This window comes from Alosa sapidissima, chromosome 6, assembly GCF_018492685.1.
Source record: "Alosa sapidissima isolate fAloSap1 chromosome 6, fAloSap1.pri, whole genome shotgun sequence".
Taxonomy (NCBI): Eukaryota; Metazoa; Chordata; class Actinopteri; order Clupeiformes; family Clupeidae; genus Alosa; species Alosa sapidissima.
Genome location: NC_055962.1, coordinates 38,214,528 through 38,231,163, shown reverse-complemented (window position 1 = coordinate 38,231,163; position 16,636 = coordinate 38,214,528). Strand labels below are relative to the sequence as shown.

The window sequence follows — 16,636 nt, the reverse complement described above, 5'->3', positions numbered from 1 at the left end:
TGTGGTGTGTGTCCCTCTGTGTGGTGTGTGTCCCTCTGTGTGGTGTGTGTCCCTCCCTCTGTGTGGTGTGTGTCCCTCCCTCTGTGTGGCATTGAAGTCGCTCCCATCAGACGTCTTCCATTAAGGGCAGAGCTGCACGGCATGGACCTGTCAACATCATCGGGTTTTCAAGTGGGCACCCCACTTCACTGATGTTTCGTCAACAAGCCCACGACACCTCAGTGGGGCTTGACAGCAGAACCAGCGTCCTGGAACTGCTCCCTCTGCTGCTCTGGGGCCTCCCGTGCAACTCTACTCCCTTCCTCTCTGCCCGCCTGGCTTTTCCTCCACTGCACCCCACCTCCCCTGCACCCCACCTCCCCACTTCCCCTGCACCTCCCCTGCACCCCACCTCCCCACCTCCCCTGCACCTCCCCTGCACCCCACCTCCCCTGCACCCCACCTCCCCACCTCCCCTGCACCCCACCTCCCCACCTCCCCTGCACCCCACCTCCCCACCACCCCACCTCCCCTGCACCCCACCTCCCCTGCTCCCCACCTCCCCTGCACCTCCCCTGCACCCCACCTCCCCTGCACCTCCACTGCACCCCACCTCCCCTGCACCTCCCCTGCACCCCACCTCCCCTGCACCTCCCCTGCACCCCACCTCCCCTGCACCTCCCCTGCACCCCACCTCCCCTGCACCTCCCCTGCACCTCCCCTGCACCCCACCTCCCCTGCACCCCACCTCCCCTGCACCTCCCCTGCACCCCACCTCCCCTGCACCCCACCTCCCCTGCACCTCCACTGCACCCCACCTCCCCTGCACCCCACCTCCCCTGCACCCCACCTCCCCTGCACCCCACCTCCCCACCTCCCCTGCACCCCACCTCCCCTGAACCCCGTGCAACTCTACTCCCTTCCTCTCTGCCCGCCTGGCTTTCCAACGTTCACTCCGCTTCAGCCACAGCCACCTGGATGAGCGCTCTGCCTGCTTTGAAATGCTGTTCACTAGGCTCTTGCGGGTTGCACCTCTAACCCCAAGACTCCCTAGTGCTCTCCAGAGGGACTGTCCTGGGAATCCCCTGCACCTCCCCTGCACCCCACCTCCCCTGCACCTCCCCTGCACCTCCCCTCCCCTGCACCCCACCTCCCCTGCACCTCCCCTGCACCCCACCTCCACTGCACCCCACCTCCACTGCCCCCCACCTCCCCTGCACCTCCCCTCCCCTGCACCTCCCCTGCACCCCACCTCCCCTGCACCCCACCTCCACTGCACCTCCCCTGCACCCCACCTCCCCACCTCCACTGCACCCCACCTCCCCTGCACCTCCCCTGCACCCCACCTCCCCTGCACCTCCACCCCACCTCCACTGCACCCCACCTCCCCTGCACCCCACCTCCCCACCTCCACTGCACCCCACCTCCCCTGCACCTCCCCTGCACCCCACCTCCCCTGCACCTCCCCTCCCCTGCACCCCACCTCCCCTGCACCTCCCCTCCCCTGCACCCCACCTCCCCTGCACCTCCCCTGCACCCCACCTCCACTGCACCCCACCTCCACTGCCCCCCACCTCCCCTGCACCTCCCCTCCCCTGCACCTCCCCTGCACCCCACCTCCCCTGCACCCCACCTCCACCCCACCTCCCCTGCACCCCACCTCCCCACCTCCACTGCACCCCACCTCCCCTGCACCTCCCCTGCACCCCACCTCCCCTGCACCTCCCCTCCCCTGCACCCCACCTCCCCTGCACCTCCCCTCCCCTGCACCCCACCTCCCCTGCACCTCCCCTGCACCCCACCTCCACTGCACCCCACCTCCACTGCCCCCCACCTCCCCTGCACCTCCCCTCCCCTGCACCTCCCCTGCACCCCACCTCCCCTGCACCCCACCTCCACTGCACCTCCCCTGCACCCCACCTCCCCACCTCCACTGCACCCCACCTCCCCTGCACCTCCCCTGCACCCCACCTCCCCTGCACCTCCACCCCACCTCCACTGCACCCCACCTCCCCTGCACCCCACCTCCCCACCTCCACTGCACCCCACCTCCCCTGCACCTCCCCTGCACCCCACCTCCACTGCACCTCCCCTGCACCCCACCTCCCCACCTCCACTGCACCCCACCTCCCCTGCACCTCCACCCCACCTCCACTGCACCCCACCTCCCCTGCACCCCACCTCCCCACCTCCACTGCACCCCACCTACCCTGCACCCCACCTCCCCTGCACCCCTGCACCCCACCTCCACTGCACCCCACCTGCACCTCCCCTGCACCCCACCTGCACCTCCCCTGCACCCCACCTCCCCTGCACCCCACCTCCCCACCTCCACTGCACCCCACCTCCACTGCACCCCACCTCCCCTGCACCTCCACCCCACCTCCCCTGCACCCCACCTCCCCTGCACTCCACCGCACCCCACCTCCACTGCACCCCACCTCCCCTGCACCCCACCTCCACTGCACCCCACCTCCACTGGTAGGTTCCAGGCTCTCCAGCCCCTCGGTTGGCTCTCTGCGATGAGCGGCTGGTACTTCCCCAACTTGCGCTGATGTGCCTCCTCAATCCTCTCCTCCCAGGGTACCGTTAACTCTATCAAAGCCACCTGCTTTGTTGCAGGAGACCAGAGCACAATATCTGGTCGGAGGCTGGTGCTGGCAATTTCTTCCGGGAACCTGAGTTGCCTACCCAGGTCAACTCTCATTTCCCAGTCCTGTGCCGTGCCAAGGATCCCTGCACACCACCTCCCCACCTCCCCTGCACCCCACCTCCCCACCTCCCCTGCACCCCACCTCCCCTGCACCCCACCTCCCCTGCACCCCACCTCCACTGCACCTCCCCTGCACCCCACCTCCCCACCTCCACTGCACCCCACCTCCCCTGCACCTCCCCTGCACCCCACCTCCCCTGCACCTCCACCCCACCTCCACTGCACCCCACCTCCCCTGCACCCCACCTCCCCACCTCCACTGCACCCCACCTCCACTGCACCCCACCTACCCTGCACCCCACCTCCCCTGCACCCCTGCACCCCACCTCCACTGCACCCCACCTGCACCTCCCCTGCACCCCACCTGCACCTCCCCTGCACCCCACCTCCCCTGCACCCCACCTCCCCTGCACCCCACCTCCCCTGCACCCCACCTCCCCTCCCCTGCACCCCACCTCCCCTGCACCCCACCTCCACTGCACCTCCCCTGCACCCCACCTCCCCACCTCCACTGCACCCCACCTCCCCTGCACCTCCCCTGCACCCCACCTCCCCTGCACCTCCACCCCACCTCCACTGCACCCCACCTCCCCTGCACCCCACCTCCCCACCTCCACTGCACCCCACCTCCACTGCACCCCACCTACCCTGCACCCCACCTCCCCTGCACCCCTGCACCCCACCTCCACTGCACCCCACCTGCACCTCCCCTGCACCCCACCTGCACCTCCCCTGCACCCCACCTCCCCTGCACCCCACCTCCCCACCTCCACTGCACCCCACCTCCACTGCACCCCACCTCCCCTGCACCTCCACCCCACCTCCCCTGCACCCCACCTCCCCTGCACTCCACCGCACCCCACCTCCACTGCACCCCACCTCCACTGCACCCCACCTCCACTGGTAGGTTCCAGGCTCTCCAGCCCCTCGGTTGGCTCTCTGCGATGAGCGGCTGGTACTTCCCCAACTTGCGCTGATGTGCCTCCTCAATCCTCTCCTCCCAGGGTACCGTTAACTCTATCAAAGCCACCTGCTTTGTTGCAGGAGACCAGAGCACAATATCTGGTCGGAGGCTGGTGCTGGCAATTTCTTCCGGGAACCTGAGTTGCCTACCCAGGTCAACTCTCATTTCCCAGTCCTGTGCCGTGCCAAGGATCCCTGCACACCACCTCCCCACCTCCCCTGCACCCCACCTCCCCACCTCCCCTGCACCTCCCCTCCCCTGCACCTCCCCTGCACCCCACCTCCCCTGCACCCCACCTCCCCACCTCCACTGCACCCCACCTCCCCGCACCTCCCCTGCACCCCACCTCCCCACCTCTACTGCACCCCACCTCCCCTGCACCTCCCCTGCACCCCACCTCCCCACCTCCCCTGCACCTCCCCTGCACCCCACCTCCCCTGCACCCCACCTCCCCTGCACCCCACCTCCCCTGCACCTCCCTGCACACCTGCCCTCCTTTGCCCGCCTTTTCCCCTGGCCTGAGAAAGCCGATGAAGCGGGGGCCTTTGGTTTGAGGGGTCTTCTCCGCTTCCTCTCTCTCTCTAGTCCCTCCGCCCTCCCCTTGGACCCACCTGAACCTCCCAGTCATTTCTCTTTAGGGCTTTTTTATGTCTGGGATGTGAAGTCATGTAGCATTATCCACAATTAGTTTACATGACATGTGGTGTGACTAATCTTTCATGCTTCCTGCTGACTGCCACAAGACGATTGGTTACTGACACCATAATGCAGCGCAATACATTAATCTAAGTTCATTCGCAATAGGGATTAACTGTGTTGCGCAGGCCACGTTCAGCAATATGAAACTATAGACAATTGTAAAATTACATCAATTTAGAATTGCAATTTAGATAAATGCAATTTAGAGGTTAATTTTAGAGCGTTAACACTATTTCCGAATTTCAGGAGGTGTGTAAACGGTGTTTAGATATGTTTAGCCTTCACTGCATCCCTGTACACACACACACACAAACACATACACACACACATGTACAATTGTCCATATGCATCAAACTCATCTCATTCATCTGAAGAAGCTCTAACACACACACACACACACACACACACACACAGTGTAAGGATATCGCTCTGGTGCTTGGCCTTGCGGAACTCCTGCATGATGTTGCGGGCGTAGCGTAGCGTGTCCCTCACTTGCTCTGGGGGCGGGGCTTCACTCAGCTTCCTCAGACGCAGCTTCTGCTCGTCCTGCTGGAGGAACAACACACATCACTGACACACATCACTGACACACATCACTGACACAGACTCATCACCACTGACACACATCACTGACACACATCACTGACACAGACTCATCACCACTGACACACATCACTGACACACATCACTGACACAGACTCATCACCAATGACACACATCACTGACACGCATCACTGACACAGACTCATGGACACTGACACGCATCACTGACACGGACTCATGAACACTGACACGGACTCATGAACACTGACAGACTCATTAATACTGACACACATCACTGACACGGACTCATGAACACTGACACGCATCACTGACAAACTCATTAACACTGACACACATCACTGACACGGACTCATGAACACTGACAGACTCATTAACACTGACACGCATCACTGACACGGACTCATGAACTCACACTAATGTTTTGTTGATGGTTAATTGAATAAATGGTACAAAACACACACATCATAGCCAAAGAGTGGACACACACACACGCACACACACACACACACACACACACAATCACACACACACACCCACCTTGGCCCTGGAGGAGCACTCTTTGCAGTTGCAGGTGAAGAAGTAGGCATCTCTGAGTCGCTCATTTCTGTCATCAGTTGGGTACAGGAGGTCAATGTAGCTCGTCAGAATCTGCACACACACCCGCACACACACACACACACACACACACACACACACAATTGCAGAAAGATGATTTTTTGCTGAATTAATTTAACAAAGCTGCAGGTCATGTCACACATAAGTAAACACACAAACACACTCACACCACACAACACATAGACACATTGATTAAAACACACACGCACATACACACACGCACACACACACTCCCACACACACAAACACACACTCACACCACACAACACACATTGGTTAAAACACACACACACAGACACACACAAACACACACTCACACAACACAACACATACACACATTGGTTAAAACACACTCACACCACACAAAACAACACATACACACATTGGTTAAAACGCAAACACACACACCCACACACACACACTCTCTCTATATCAAACACACACACACTCTCTCTCTATATCACACACACACTCTCTCTATATATATCAAACACAAACACACACACCCTCTCTCTATATATAAAACACACTCACACACACACACACACACACACACACTTAACTCGTGTCCAGACTTAATGTATAAGTATAAGTATATATACTTTTTTGATCCCGTGAGGGAAATTTGGTCTCTGCATTTAACCCAATCGGTGAATTAGTGAAACACAAACAGCACACAGTGAACACACAGTGAGGTGAAGCACACACTAATCCCGGCACAGTGAGCTGCCTGCTACAACAGCGGCGCTCGGGGAGCAGTGAGGGGATAAGTGCACACACACACACACACAAATCCCCCCACACGCACACACAGACACTCCATCAAACTCAAACACACACACATACACACACACACACACACCCACCTCGTCTCCAGGCTTCATGTCCTGCACGGCGCGTATCTCGGCCAGCGGGCCCTTATAGGTCACAATCACATTCGGACAACAGCTGTGGTTCATCAGCGCCACACTGGAGGGTGGAGATATGATATGAGTGAGGAAAGGAGTGGAAGAGCAGGTGCACAACAGAAAGAGAGAGAGGGAGAGAGAGAAGGATTTAGAGAGAGGGAGAGAGAGAGAGAGAGAAGGATTTAGAGAGAGGGAGAGAGAGAAGGATTTAGAGAGAGGGAGAGAGGGAGAGAGAGAAGGATTTAGAGAGAGGGAGAGAGATAGGGAGGAAGAGAGAGAGAAGGAAGATTCATATATAGAGAAAGAAAAGGAACATTGGAGAAGCCAAAGCAGGATGGCATTCTATCTAACCCTAAAGAGAGATTATAAATGGGAGAGTGTCTCATCTCGGTCTCATCTCTGTCAGAGATACAAAGCAGAGGCTCATTCTGACCAAGTATCCTGACCATGTGTGTGTGTGTGTGTGCAGGTGTGTGTGTGTGTGTGTCAGAGATACAAAGCAGAGGCTAATCCTGACCAAGTATCCTGACCATGTGTGTGTGTGTGTGTGTGACCAAGTATAGGCTCAGTGACCACACCCTTGCAGTGGAAACTGGTAGACATAGAAAGACCTGGATGCCAAAAGAAGAAAGAACATGTGGTCACTTTCTTCACTGTGTGTGTGTGTGTGTGTGTGTGTGTGTGTGTGTGTGTGTGTGTGCGTGTGTGTGTGTGTGTGTGTGTGTGTGTGCATGTGTTTGTGTGTGTGTGTGTGTGAATTTGATAAAGAGGGTAAGAGGAGGAGAAAGTGGAGAGAGATTAACACACACACACACACACACACACACACACACACACCACTTCCTCACAGACCACATATATCACACACGCGTAAAATCATTGCGAGGTATGTACAAACAGGCCACAATGATGTAAAAGCGCAAACTGCCTGTCGCGGGAGCTGAAAGTGGCAGATTGCGATTGTCATGTCATGCATATGCATTCATGGGAGGATCCAGGGGAATGTGGGAGTTTAGCGTAAGAAGATGGGAGGGGAAGAGTAAAGAGCACCTCTAATGAAATGATCTTCATTATCTCCCTGCTTGTTGACATCTTATCATGTATGGTATTATTTCATGATCGCTAAACGTTTGATTCTTTTTAATGTTGTCATCAGTTAACTTCATTCAACTGCGCTTGTACTGTATGTAGGCTCTGCCATTCAGTTGTGGACATTCGTAAATTGCGTTTATGGGTGGAGAAAGGCACAGTTTACACTATGGATTGAAAGTTTGATAAATACGACGGAAACTTGGGTCTGACAGTGTTCGCAATCAGCGGTTTGTCCATGACGCTGATAACGCTATGTTCGCAAATGTACGTACATCTGGCCCTGAGACACAGACATACTGTATATTGCGCACACACACACACACAGGGGTGGGAGGTAGAAAAAGCAAGAGGAAAAGAAGAGAGGAATGATGACAGGCTCTCTCTCTCTCTCTCTTTCTTGCTCGCTCTCTCTTGTTTTCTTGCGCTCTCTCTCTCTCTTGCTCTCTCTCTCTCTCTTGCTCTCTCTCTCTCTCTTGCTCTCTCTCTCTCTCTCTTGCTCTCTCTCTCTCTCTTGCGCTCTCTCTCTCTCTTGCTCTCTCTCTCTCTCACTCTCTCTCTCTCTTGCTCTCTCTCTCTCTTGCTCTTTCTCTTTCTCTCTCTTTCTTGCTCTCTTTCTTGCTCTCTCTCTCTCTTGCTTTCTTGCGCTCTCTCTCAATCTCTCTGTGTGTGTGTGTGTGTGTGTGTACTTACTCTGGGTATACTGCTGATCCCAGGTGAGACAGTTGCTCATCCTCAATGGTGAATCCATTACAGTTTACCTGGGGGTTGAGAAAAAACAGTCTGTCAGTCACAGTCACACAGTCACACACACACACACACACACACACAGAAAGAGAGAGAGAGCGAGAGACAGAGAGAGAGGAGAGAGAGGGAGAGAGAGGAGAGAGAAGATGGAGAGTGCTCCTTGTAGGGTATTTGTTATGGGCAGCAGGTGCAGGGAATCAGAAGCTCTCACACACACACACACACACACACACACACACACACACACACACACACACACACACACACACGCTGCAGTACATTAGTAGTAAGTTCACACACATGGCTGCAGTGTGATTCCTGTTGGTCTGCTCTGATGAGTATGTCTCCTGTGTGTGTGTGTGTGTGTGTCCTAGGACACACACACACATACGAGACACAAATATGAGACACACACATGAGACTGGCAGGAGACACAGACGTTCGATACACACGAGACACACACTCTCTATATCCTTCCCTCGTAAGTGTCTCGTGTGTGTCTCTTGTGTGTGTGTGTGTCCCAGGTGTGTGTATTGGTCTGTTGTGTGTGTCTCATGTGTGTGTCTCAAGTGTGTGTCTCTCGTGTGTGTGTGTGTGTGTGTCCCAGGTGTGTGTGTGTGTGTTCATGTTGGTCTGTTGTGTGTGTCTCATGATGGACTTTGTCTCTGGGCACCTGGCAGGCAATAGGACACACGCACGCCTATGTTCTTCCACAAGGGTATGTGATTTTACAGTGTGCACATGTATTATATTGTCATTTATTGAATATCTCATATTTTATGCAGGCCTGTGCAAAATTCCAGAATTGAATTGAAACTGGCTCTTAAATTCCAATTCAATTCTTGAATTTCACCTGCATTTCAATTGAGGTAGCAAACAGGAAGCAGAATTGCAATTCGAATTGTGCACAACCCTGATTTTATGTTGACTGAATGTATTGTGCTGTCTACTGGCTGTGAACCAAATTGCCCCTAGGGGATAATAAGTGTAAGTAAGTATATATTCTTTTGAGGGAAATTTGGTCTCTGCATTTATTCCATTAGCGAAACACACTCAGCACACAGTGAACACACAGTGAGGTGAAGCACACACTAATCCCGGCGCAGTGAGCTGCCTGCTACAACATCGGCGCTCGGGGAGACTATCCTATCCTATCCTAAAGACTATCCTATAGACTATCCTATAGACTATCCTAACCTATAGACTATCCTATCCTAACCTATAGACTATTCTATCCTATAGACTATCCTATCCAATAGACTATCTATTGGAAATATTCTATCCTATAGACTATCCTATCCTATAGACTATCATATCCTATAGACTATCCTAACCTATAGACTATCCTATCCTATAGACTATCTATTGGAAATATTCTATCCTATATCTTATCCTATAGACTATCCTATCCTATAAACTATCCTATCATATCCTATAGACTATCCTATCCTTTCATTACATTACATTACATTACATTACATTTGGCTGACGCTTTTTAGCCAAAGCGACTAACAACATAGTAAACAGTTTAAGTTTTAGAGCAGTTCTCAACCATTTTAGGACAATTTAAAAACATTAGAGGACAATTTAAAAACATTAGAGTACAGTAAGAATAAGTGCATCAGTGAGTGCTGTTTTTAACAGTTACTTGTCAGTTTGAGACGGCTGGTGAGTGCTAGGATCAGTAAGACTTGTTGTAAGTGTTGCTATGAGAGGAGATGTTCTCTAAAGAGCTGGGTCTTCAGGAGTTTTCTGAAAATGGAGAAGGATGTCTCTGCCCTTGTAGGAGCTGGCAGTGTGTTCCACCAACGAGGAACAACAGATGAGAAAAGTTTGGATTGGCTTGAGCGTACCGGTGGTAGAGCTAGACGTCGTTCGTCTGAGGAGCGCAGCGGTCTGGAGGTAGCGTATGTCTGTATGAGGTATGAGGGCATTCAAGTAGGTGGGAGCAGAACCGGAGACTACTTTGTAGGCAAGCGTTAGAGCCTTGAATTTGATGCGGGCCGCCATAGGTAGCCAGTGTAGCTGGATGAGCAGCGGGGTAACATGTGCCCTTTTGGGTTGGTTGTAGACCAGGCGCGCCGCCGCGTTCTGAATCATCTGAAGTGGTCTCACTGCGCAGGCTGAATTGACTGCTGATTGCCGCCACTTTGTTTGTAAAAAATGAGGCAAGGGTATCTGCAGTAAGGCTGGATGGAGGAGGAGGCAGCTGAGGGTTGAGTAGCGATTTGAAGGTTGAGAAAAGTTTTCGAGTGTCTGTAGCGCTGTTGATTTTGTCATTGTAGAAAGCAGTCTTAGCAGCAGTGATGCTGGCTGAGAAGGAGGTCAGGAGTGTCTGGTAGTTTTTGAGGTCATCAGTTAGTTTGGATTTGTGCCATTTCCTCTCCGCGGCTCCGAGTTTGGTGCGCTGCGATCGGAGGGTATCATTTAGCCATGGATGAGAGTGTTTGGATCGAGCTGGCCTTGTGATAAGAGGGCACAGCTCGTCTAGACACGAGGTCAGTGTGGAGCAGAGCGAGTGTGTGGCGTCATTAACCTCCAGAGAGGAGAAGGTGTTGAGTGGAGGTAGACCGGAGGCAACTACAGAGGAGAAGTGCGTTGGAGACAGGTTCCGGATGTTGCGGCGGAACGTGACCATCGGCTGAGGAGCCGGAGGCTGTTCTGTCAGGCTGACGTTGAACTGGATGAAGAAGTGGTCAGAAAGATGGAGAGGCGTCACCATGAGGGTGTCTGTGCTGCAGTTCCGAGTGAAGATCAAGTCAAGCTCTTTGCCAGCTTTGTGAGTCGGTGGGCTTTGAACCAGTTTGAGGTCAAAGGAGTGGATCAGGGCCAAAAAGTCCGCTGAGCCTGGAGCATCAAGTGGATGTTCACCGAGAACAAGAAGCGGACAGTCATGCTCAGGGATGGAGGACAGCAGAGTGTCAAGTTCGTCCATAAAGTCACCTAGTTGGCCTGGAGGGCGGTAGATGACCAGCACGTAGAGTTTTGCTGGGGCGATCTGTGATGGCATGGAATTCGAATGAGACATATTTGTTTGAAGGCAGTAGCGGGGTGAATTTCCATTTGTTGGAGATCAGCAGGCCCGTCCCGCCTCCTCGTCCAGATAGGCGAGGGGTGTGGGATAGTGTAAGGTTAGTGGAGAGTGCAGCCGGGGTGGCAGTGTTCTCTGGTTTGATCCAAGTCTCAGTGAGAGCAAGGAGTTCCAATGAAAGGTGGTTGGCATAGGCAGCTATGAAGTCGGTTTTGTTGACTGCGGATTGACAGTTCCACAAGCCCATGGAGAAGGAGGTTTCTGTCGGTGAGGACCGTTTAAGTTCCTGGAGGTTAAGGCGATTTCTGCCCCTTTTGGCATGATGCCGTTTTCTGCAATGGCCGCTGATAACAGATATGGTGGAACGGCACATTTTTGTCTTTGTCGGCGCCTGTGCTCGGTGAACTTGCACAGGTAAACTTGCTTTTCTTGACCGCGTACGTCTTAAACGAGGACGGCTGAAACGAGGGCTGCCGCTTACGCTGACGCTTCAGCAACAGCCTCTATTGTTATTCTGACAGGAATTGCATGCAGCTGTCCTCGTGTCTCACTAATGATGAATCAGCGTAGACCGCCCTCTGACGTTCGCACAGCTTAGATGAGCTTAGAGCTTAGACTGTCAACTGAAAGTCCGCTCGCTCACACCGACCGAAACTCGCAGTTTCAGGGGATGGGGGAGGGGGGCTTAACGTGAAAAAGCTTAATGTCACAAAACGGCAACGAGTCGTTTTAGGCTACAGGCCTTCATAATGGTAGGCTACAGGAAGTGGGGGGAGGGTATGGGATGACCAGAGCCGTCATCTATCGTCTTTCCAGGCACACAGCTCGTTATATAGCCTATCGACTGCCTTAACAGATAGGCTTTGCTCTTGGGTTTGGCCTTACAGCGAACTCAATGCTCTTGTTGCTTGCAGTTTGTTAAATAAAGCGATGCAGATTACATTATTTATTTCTGATTAATTGCGTCTTTTGATGTATTTTGCAACATTTGCTTGTTAGGCTGGGCTACTGTCAATGTCCTGTACAGGTCAATGTTCAACAATTGCTGGTGTAGGCCTAGGCTATTAATCAATTAGGGACTGTTCGTTATTTATTTAATTAAGGGGCTACCGGAGGAGTTTTGGGAGCGTTAGTCAAAAAAGACGTGACCCTCCCTCGCCAGCAAGAATTTTTTCTATGACCCTCCAAAGTGATTGAGAAAAAACGCATGACCCTCCCCAGTCCCAACAATTTATTGATGCCTTAGGCTACTGGGTCAATTTGGGAGCTTGCATGCTACGACTCCTTCCTTGAAATGCCTTGAAAAGGCTGTCGTTTGCACAATTTCACAAATAATCACTGGGACCGAAACAAACCTGTCAACTTTTCCCGGGTTTATCGCGTATTTTAACTTTTTCCTCGCTGTCTTAGGAGGAGCTGCAGGGCCGTCACAAGGGGATGCGAGGCCCTGTGCGAACTTGACAGATGCAAGGCCCTTTTCACTTACGTGCATGAAATCATGCGATAGCTTACTTTACATATAGCCAAGGCTACCGTCGGTGTATTTTAATAGTAGCCTAGTCTAATAAGCTACACCAGCTTGCCTTTAAGAGGGGAAATTCAATTGCATAGCCTATAACATTAGCTGAGTCACATATTTGGCCATATGGTGTTTATCATAGGCTACATCACGAAACCAAACAGTGTAACAAAGGTGAACACTTTAACAGGGGGAATTAATTGGGCATGAATCATTGTGCTGAACGGTATTTGTCAATGAGCAGAAACACACACGACATTCAAACTATGGATAAGATGTACTGGTCTGTATCTATAGGCTAACATTGGACAAATAAATGACACTGACTCGCCATATCCTGACTCAGGAAAAAAAACATTTTCTTGCTTTGCCGCAAACTCAGCAATGAAATCATAGGCCAGTTTGCAGGTAGCCTAACGTCTTTTTCATAGAAGGGAGAGCCCAGTCTCTCCTGTGACATGGAGGTGCGCAAATAGTTTTTAATAGCCTGTTCAACTTCGAAAAGCTTCGTTCACCCGATGCCAGTCACTGATCGCAATTTCAAAGTTCGGAAAGCTTCATCTTTTTAAGTTTTAAGTGCAGTGGCCCCTATCTGCCCCCTTTGGAATTATATCTCGAGCCTATTATAAGGTCCAGTGCGTTATGTCCTGAGATTCGGATGTGCTCAAAAAGAAAAGAAAAAACACTTTTTTATAGATGGTTATGAGGAGCAATGTGAGAGAGAAATTTGATGATCATTGATCGTTGTTTTGGGACGTTAAGCCTTTTCCATAGGCGTCAGTGAAGGAGATTGAAGAATGACCATTTTTTTATACGAAAATATTTCTTAACTACAAAAACTCAGTGTCTAAAAACTCAGTGTCATTCAGACTCAACCCTCTTGTTGTTTTATTATCTTTTTCGTTGTCGTTTGAACGTTGACAAGAAGGCATGTTGCGGTTGCAATTGAAATTTCTACAGTAGGCCTACAACATGCTGTTAGGCTGGGCTACTGTCAATGTACTTGTACAGGTAAATGTTCAACAATTGCTGGTGTACAGGTTATATAATCAATTAGCTAAATCATTTGTCCAGCTGTTTAAACATTTTTTCGTGCTACATTCAAACGCAAAAGGTGCTTTGATATATTTTTCGTTTGAACGTCGGCAAGCAGGCATGCTTTGGTTGCAATGAATGAGGATAATTGTTTTTTTTTGCATTATTTTGAATATGACTCGCTCCAGTCTCAACAGCACAGCTACTTTTTCCACACGCATCTAAGTTCTAACACATATCCCCTCTCGCTTTCTCTCTCTCCATCCCTGCACACGGTGCTTTCTTAAAGGAGCTGCACCATTTTACAACAATTGCATCTACATTTTCATATTAGAATGTTTTGTCAAGTGTAAGCTTAAACTACCGTGATCAATTTAAGTTCCCGTGCCCCCGCTGCATCATGGAAGCAGTAAGTCAGTCGCATCAAAAATAGTAGTGGCACCCAAGTGACACCTTGTGGTTGTTTGTGTCAACTGCAGTTTGTGCCATTTCTGCTGAGAAAATGGGGTGCGTGATTCATGAAGGAACCCGTCCAAACTTAACGGGGACCCACTGTATCCTCTATCCTATCCTATCCTATACACTATCCTATCTATCTTCTCCTATACTATCCATGAGTGCGTCTTGCGTGTGTGTGTCCCAGGTGTGTGTGTGTCCTGTTGGTCTGTTGTGTGTCTTATATATATATGTATCATGTGTGTGTCTTGTGTGATTGTGTGTCCCAGTTGTGTGTGTGTGTCCCATGAGTGATGTAACGGTGTGTGTGATTTATGTGTGTGTGTGTGTGTGCGTGTGTGTGGGGTGTGTGTGTGTGATTTATGTGTGTGTGTGTGTGTGTGTGTGTGTGTGTGCTGGATGTGTGTGTGTGTGTGTATGTGTGTGTGTGTGCGTGCGTGTGTGTGGGATGTACGTGTGTGTGTGGGATGTGCTTGTATGTGTGGGGGGGATGTGCGTGTGTGTGTGTGTGTGCGTGTGTGTGGGGTGTGTGTGTGTGATTTATGTGTGTGTGTGTGTGTGTGTGTGTGTGTGCTGGATGTGTGTGTGTGTGTGTGTATGTGTGTGTGTGTGCGTGCGTGTGTGTGGGATGTACGTGTGTGTGTGGGATGTGCGTGTATGTGTGGGGGGGATGTGCGTGTGTGTGTGTGTGTGTGTGTGCGTGTGGGATGTGCGTGTGTGTGGAATGTGTGGGATGTGTGTGTGTGGGGGATGTGCGTGTGTGTGTGTGTGTGTGTGTGTGTGTGTGCGTGTGTGTGTGTGCATGTGGGATGTGCGTGCGTGTGTGTGTGTGGGATGTGCGTGTGTGTGTGTGCATGTGGGATGTGCGTGTGTGTGTGTGTGTGTGTGTGTGTGGTGTACCTGGGAAAAGATGCGCAGCAGCTGGCTGTGGTCAGGGAAGTCCAGGTGTTTTGAGTAGAAGTGGTGGAGGGCAGATATGTCCATCTCATTCACCTCACGCCTCTCATTGTCCATCTCATCCAGATCTGACACACACAGAGACAGAGACACATCAGAGCCATATGTGGGCCAGAGCAGAGCCATATGTGGGCCAGATCAGAGCCATATGTGGGCCAAATCAGAGTCGTATGTGGGCCAGATAGCATTGAGTCCTCAGCAGCTGTGAGCCGGACTCCTGCAGTGTGTGTGTGAGTGTGTGTGTGTGTGTGTGTGCATGTGTGGGTAGTGAGAGCATCAGACAGCTAAAGGTCAGAGATGCTGGCAGCACTGAAACAGGGTATAAATAGGGTCCATTGGACACTCTGACAGCACTCACACACACACACACACACACACACACACACACACACAGACACACAAGCAGTAGACTGTCCCAGTGCGGCTGTCAAATCTGTCGCAATACCTTTCATTTAGTTACACACACACACACACTTTCACTGGTGTCATGATCTCCTGATTCCCGGGCGGCTGACTGATGGCTCAACTGGACCCAGGGAGGGACAGAGGGGGAACACACACACACACACACACACACACACAGGGAGGGACAGAGGGGGAACACACACACACACACAGGGAGGGACAGAGGGGGAACACACACACACAGGGAGGGACAAAGGGGGAACACACACACACAGGGAGGGACAAAGGGGGAACACACACACACACCAACACGGGCTAATCGCAAAATCTATAAGACAATGTACCCCCCCCCCCATCCCATACACACACACACACACACACACAAAATCATACATACCCATTGAACCCAGTTGATCTGACACTCACACTTACATTGTGTATGTCTGATGTGTGTGTGTATTTCCGCTGGTATTGTGTATGAGTGTGTTTCTTCCAGACATGTGGACTCGAGTCACATGACTTGGACTCGAGTCAGACTCGAGTCATGATTTTAATGACTTCAGACTTGACTTGATAAAATTCGGCATGACTTGCGACTCGACTTGGACTTGAATACTATTCACTTGAGACTTGACTCGGACTTTGCCTCTTTGACTTGTGATGACTTGACATGTCTCGAATCAAAAACTAAATTTCCTGATCGTGGACCAGTCACCCCACAGACGAAAAAAAAAAGAAAAAAAAATAGCGGAGACAAGCGGCCAGAGCACTGTACAGTACTGCCGCTACCCCCACACGCGTTACGCACTGTGTGTAGGGCACCAAGAGACAGAGGAAGGACCAACATTTAGCCAATCACTAGTAGCTTTACTGCAAACTGATTTGCACTCTTGTTAGAGAACGTTTAATGTCAAAAAGCACCAACAGCATGTTACATAAAGTTGATACTTTTCGA

General features: G+C 51.9%; 2 protein-coding genes across 3 annotated transcripts in view; both read right to left on the bottom strand.

Annotated features, from left to right (window-relative positions):
• Window positions 1-16,636, bottom strand: part of LOC121711568 — a 313,646-nt gene that overhangs the window by 13,633 nt on the left and 283,377 nt on the right. The window lies entirely within an intron of this gene.
• The window catches only part of LOC121711566 (N-lysine methyltransferase SMYD2-like), a 34,064-nt gene that overhangs the window by 3,826 nt on the left and 13,602 nt on the right, over window positions 1-16,636 (bottom strand). Inside the window, exons 5-9 of one of the 2 annotated variants that reach the window (XM_042095269.1) lie at window positions 15,220-15,344; window positions 8,225-8,292; window positions 6,401-6,503; window positions 5,457-5,567; window positions 4,781-4,904 (exon numbers count right to left, since the gene is read on the bottom strand). In XM_042095269.1, the coding sequence (XP_041951203.1) occupies window positions 4,781-4,904; window positions 5,457-5,567; window positions 6,401-6,503; window positions 8,225-8,292; window positions 15,220-15,344 (531 nt within the window). The remainder of the gene's footprint in view (window positions 1-4,780; window positions 4,905-5,456; window positions 5,568-6,400; window positions 6,504-8,224; window positions 8,293-15,219; window positions 15,345-16,636) is intronic. The other variant, XM_042095270.1, reaches the window with a different exon arrangement.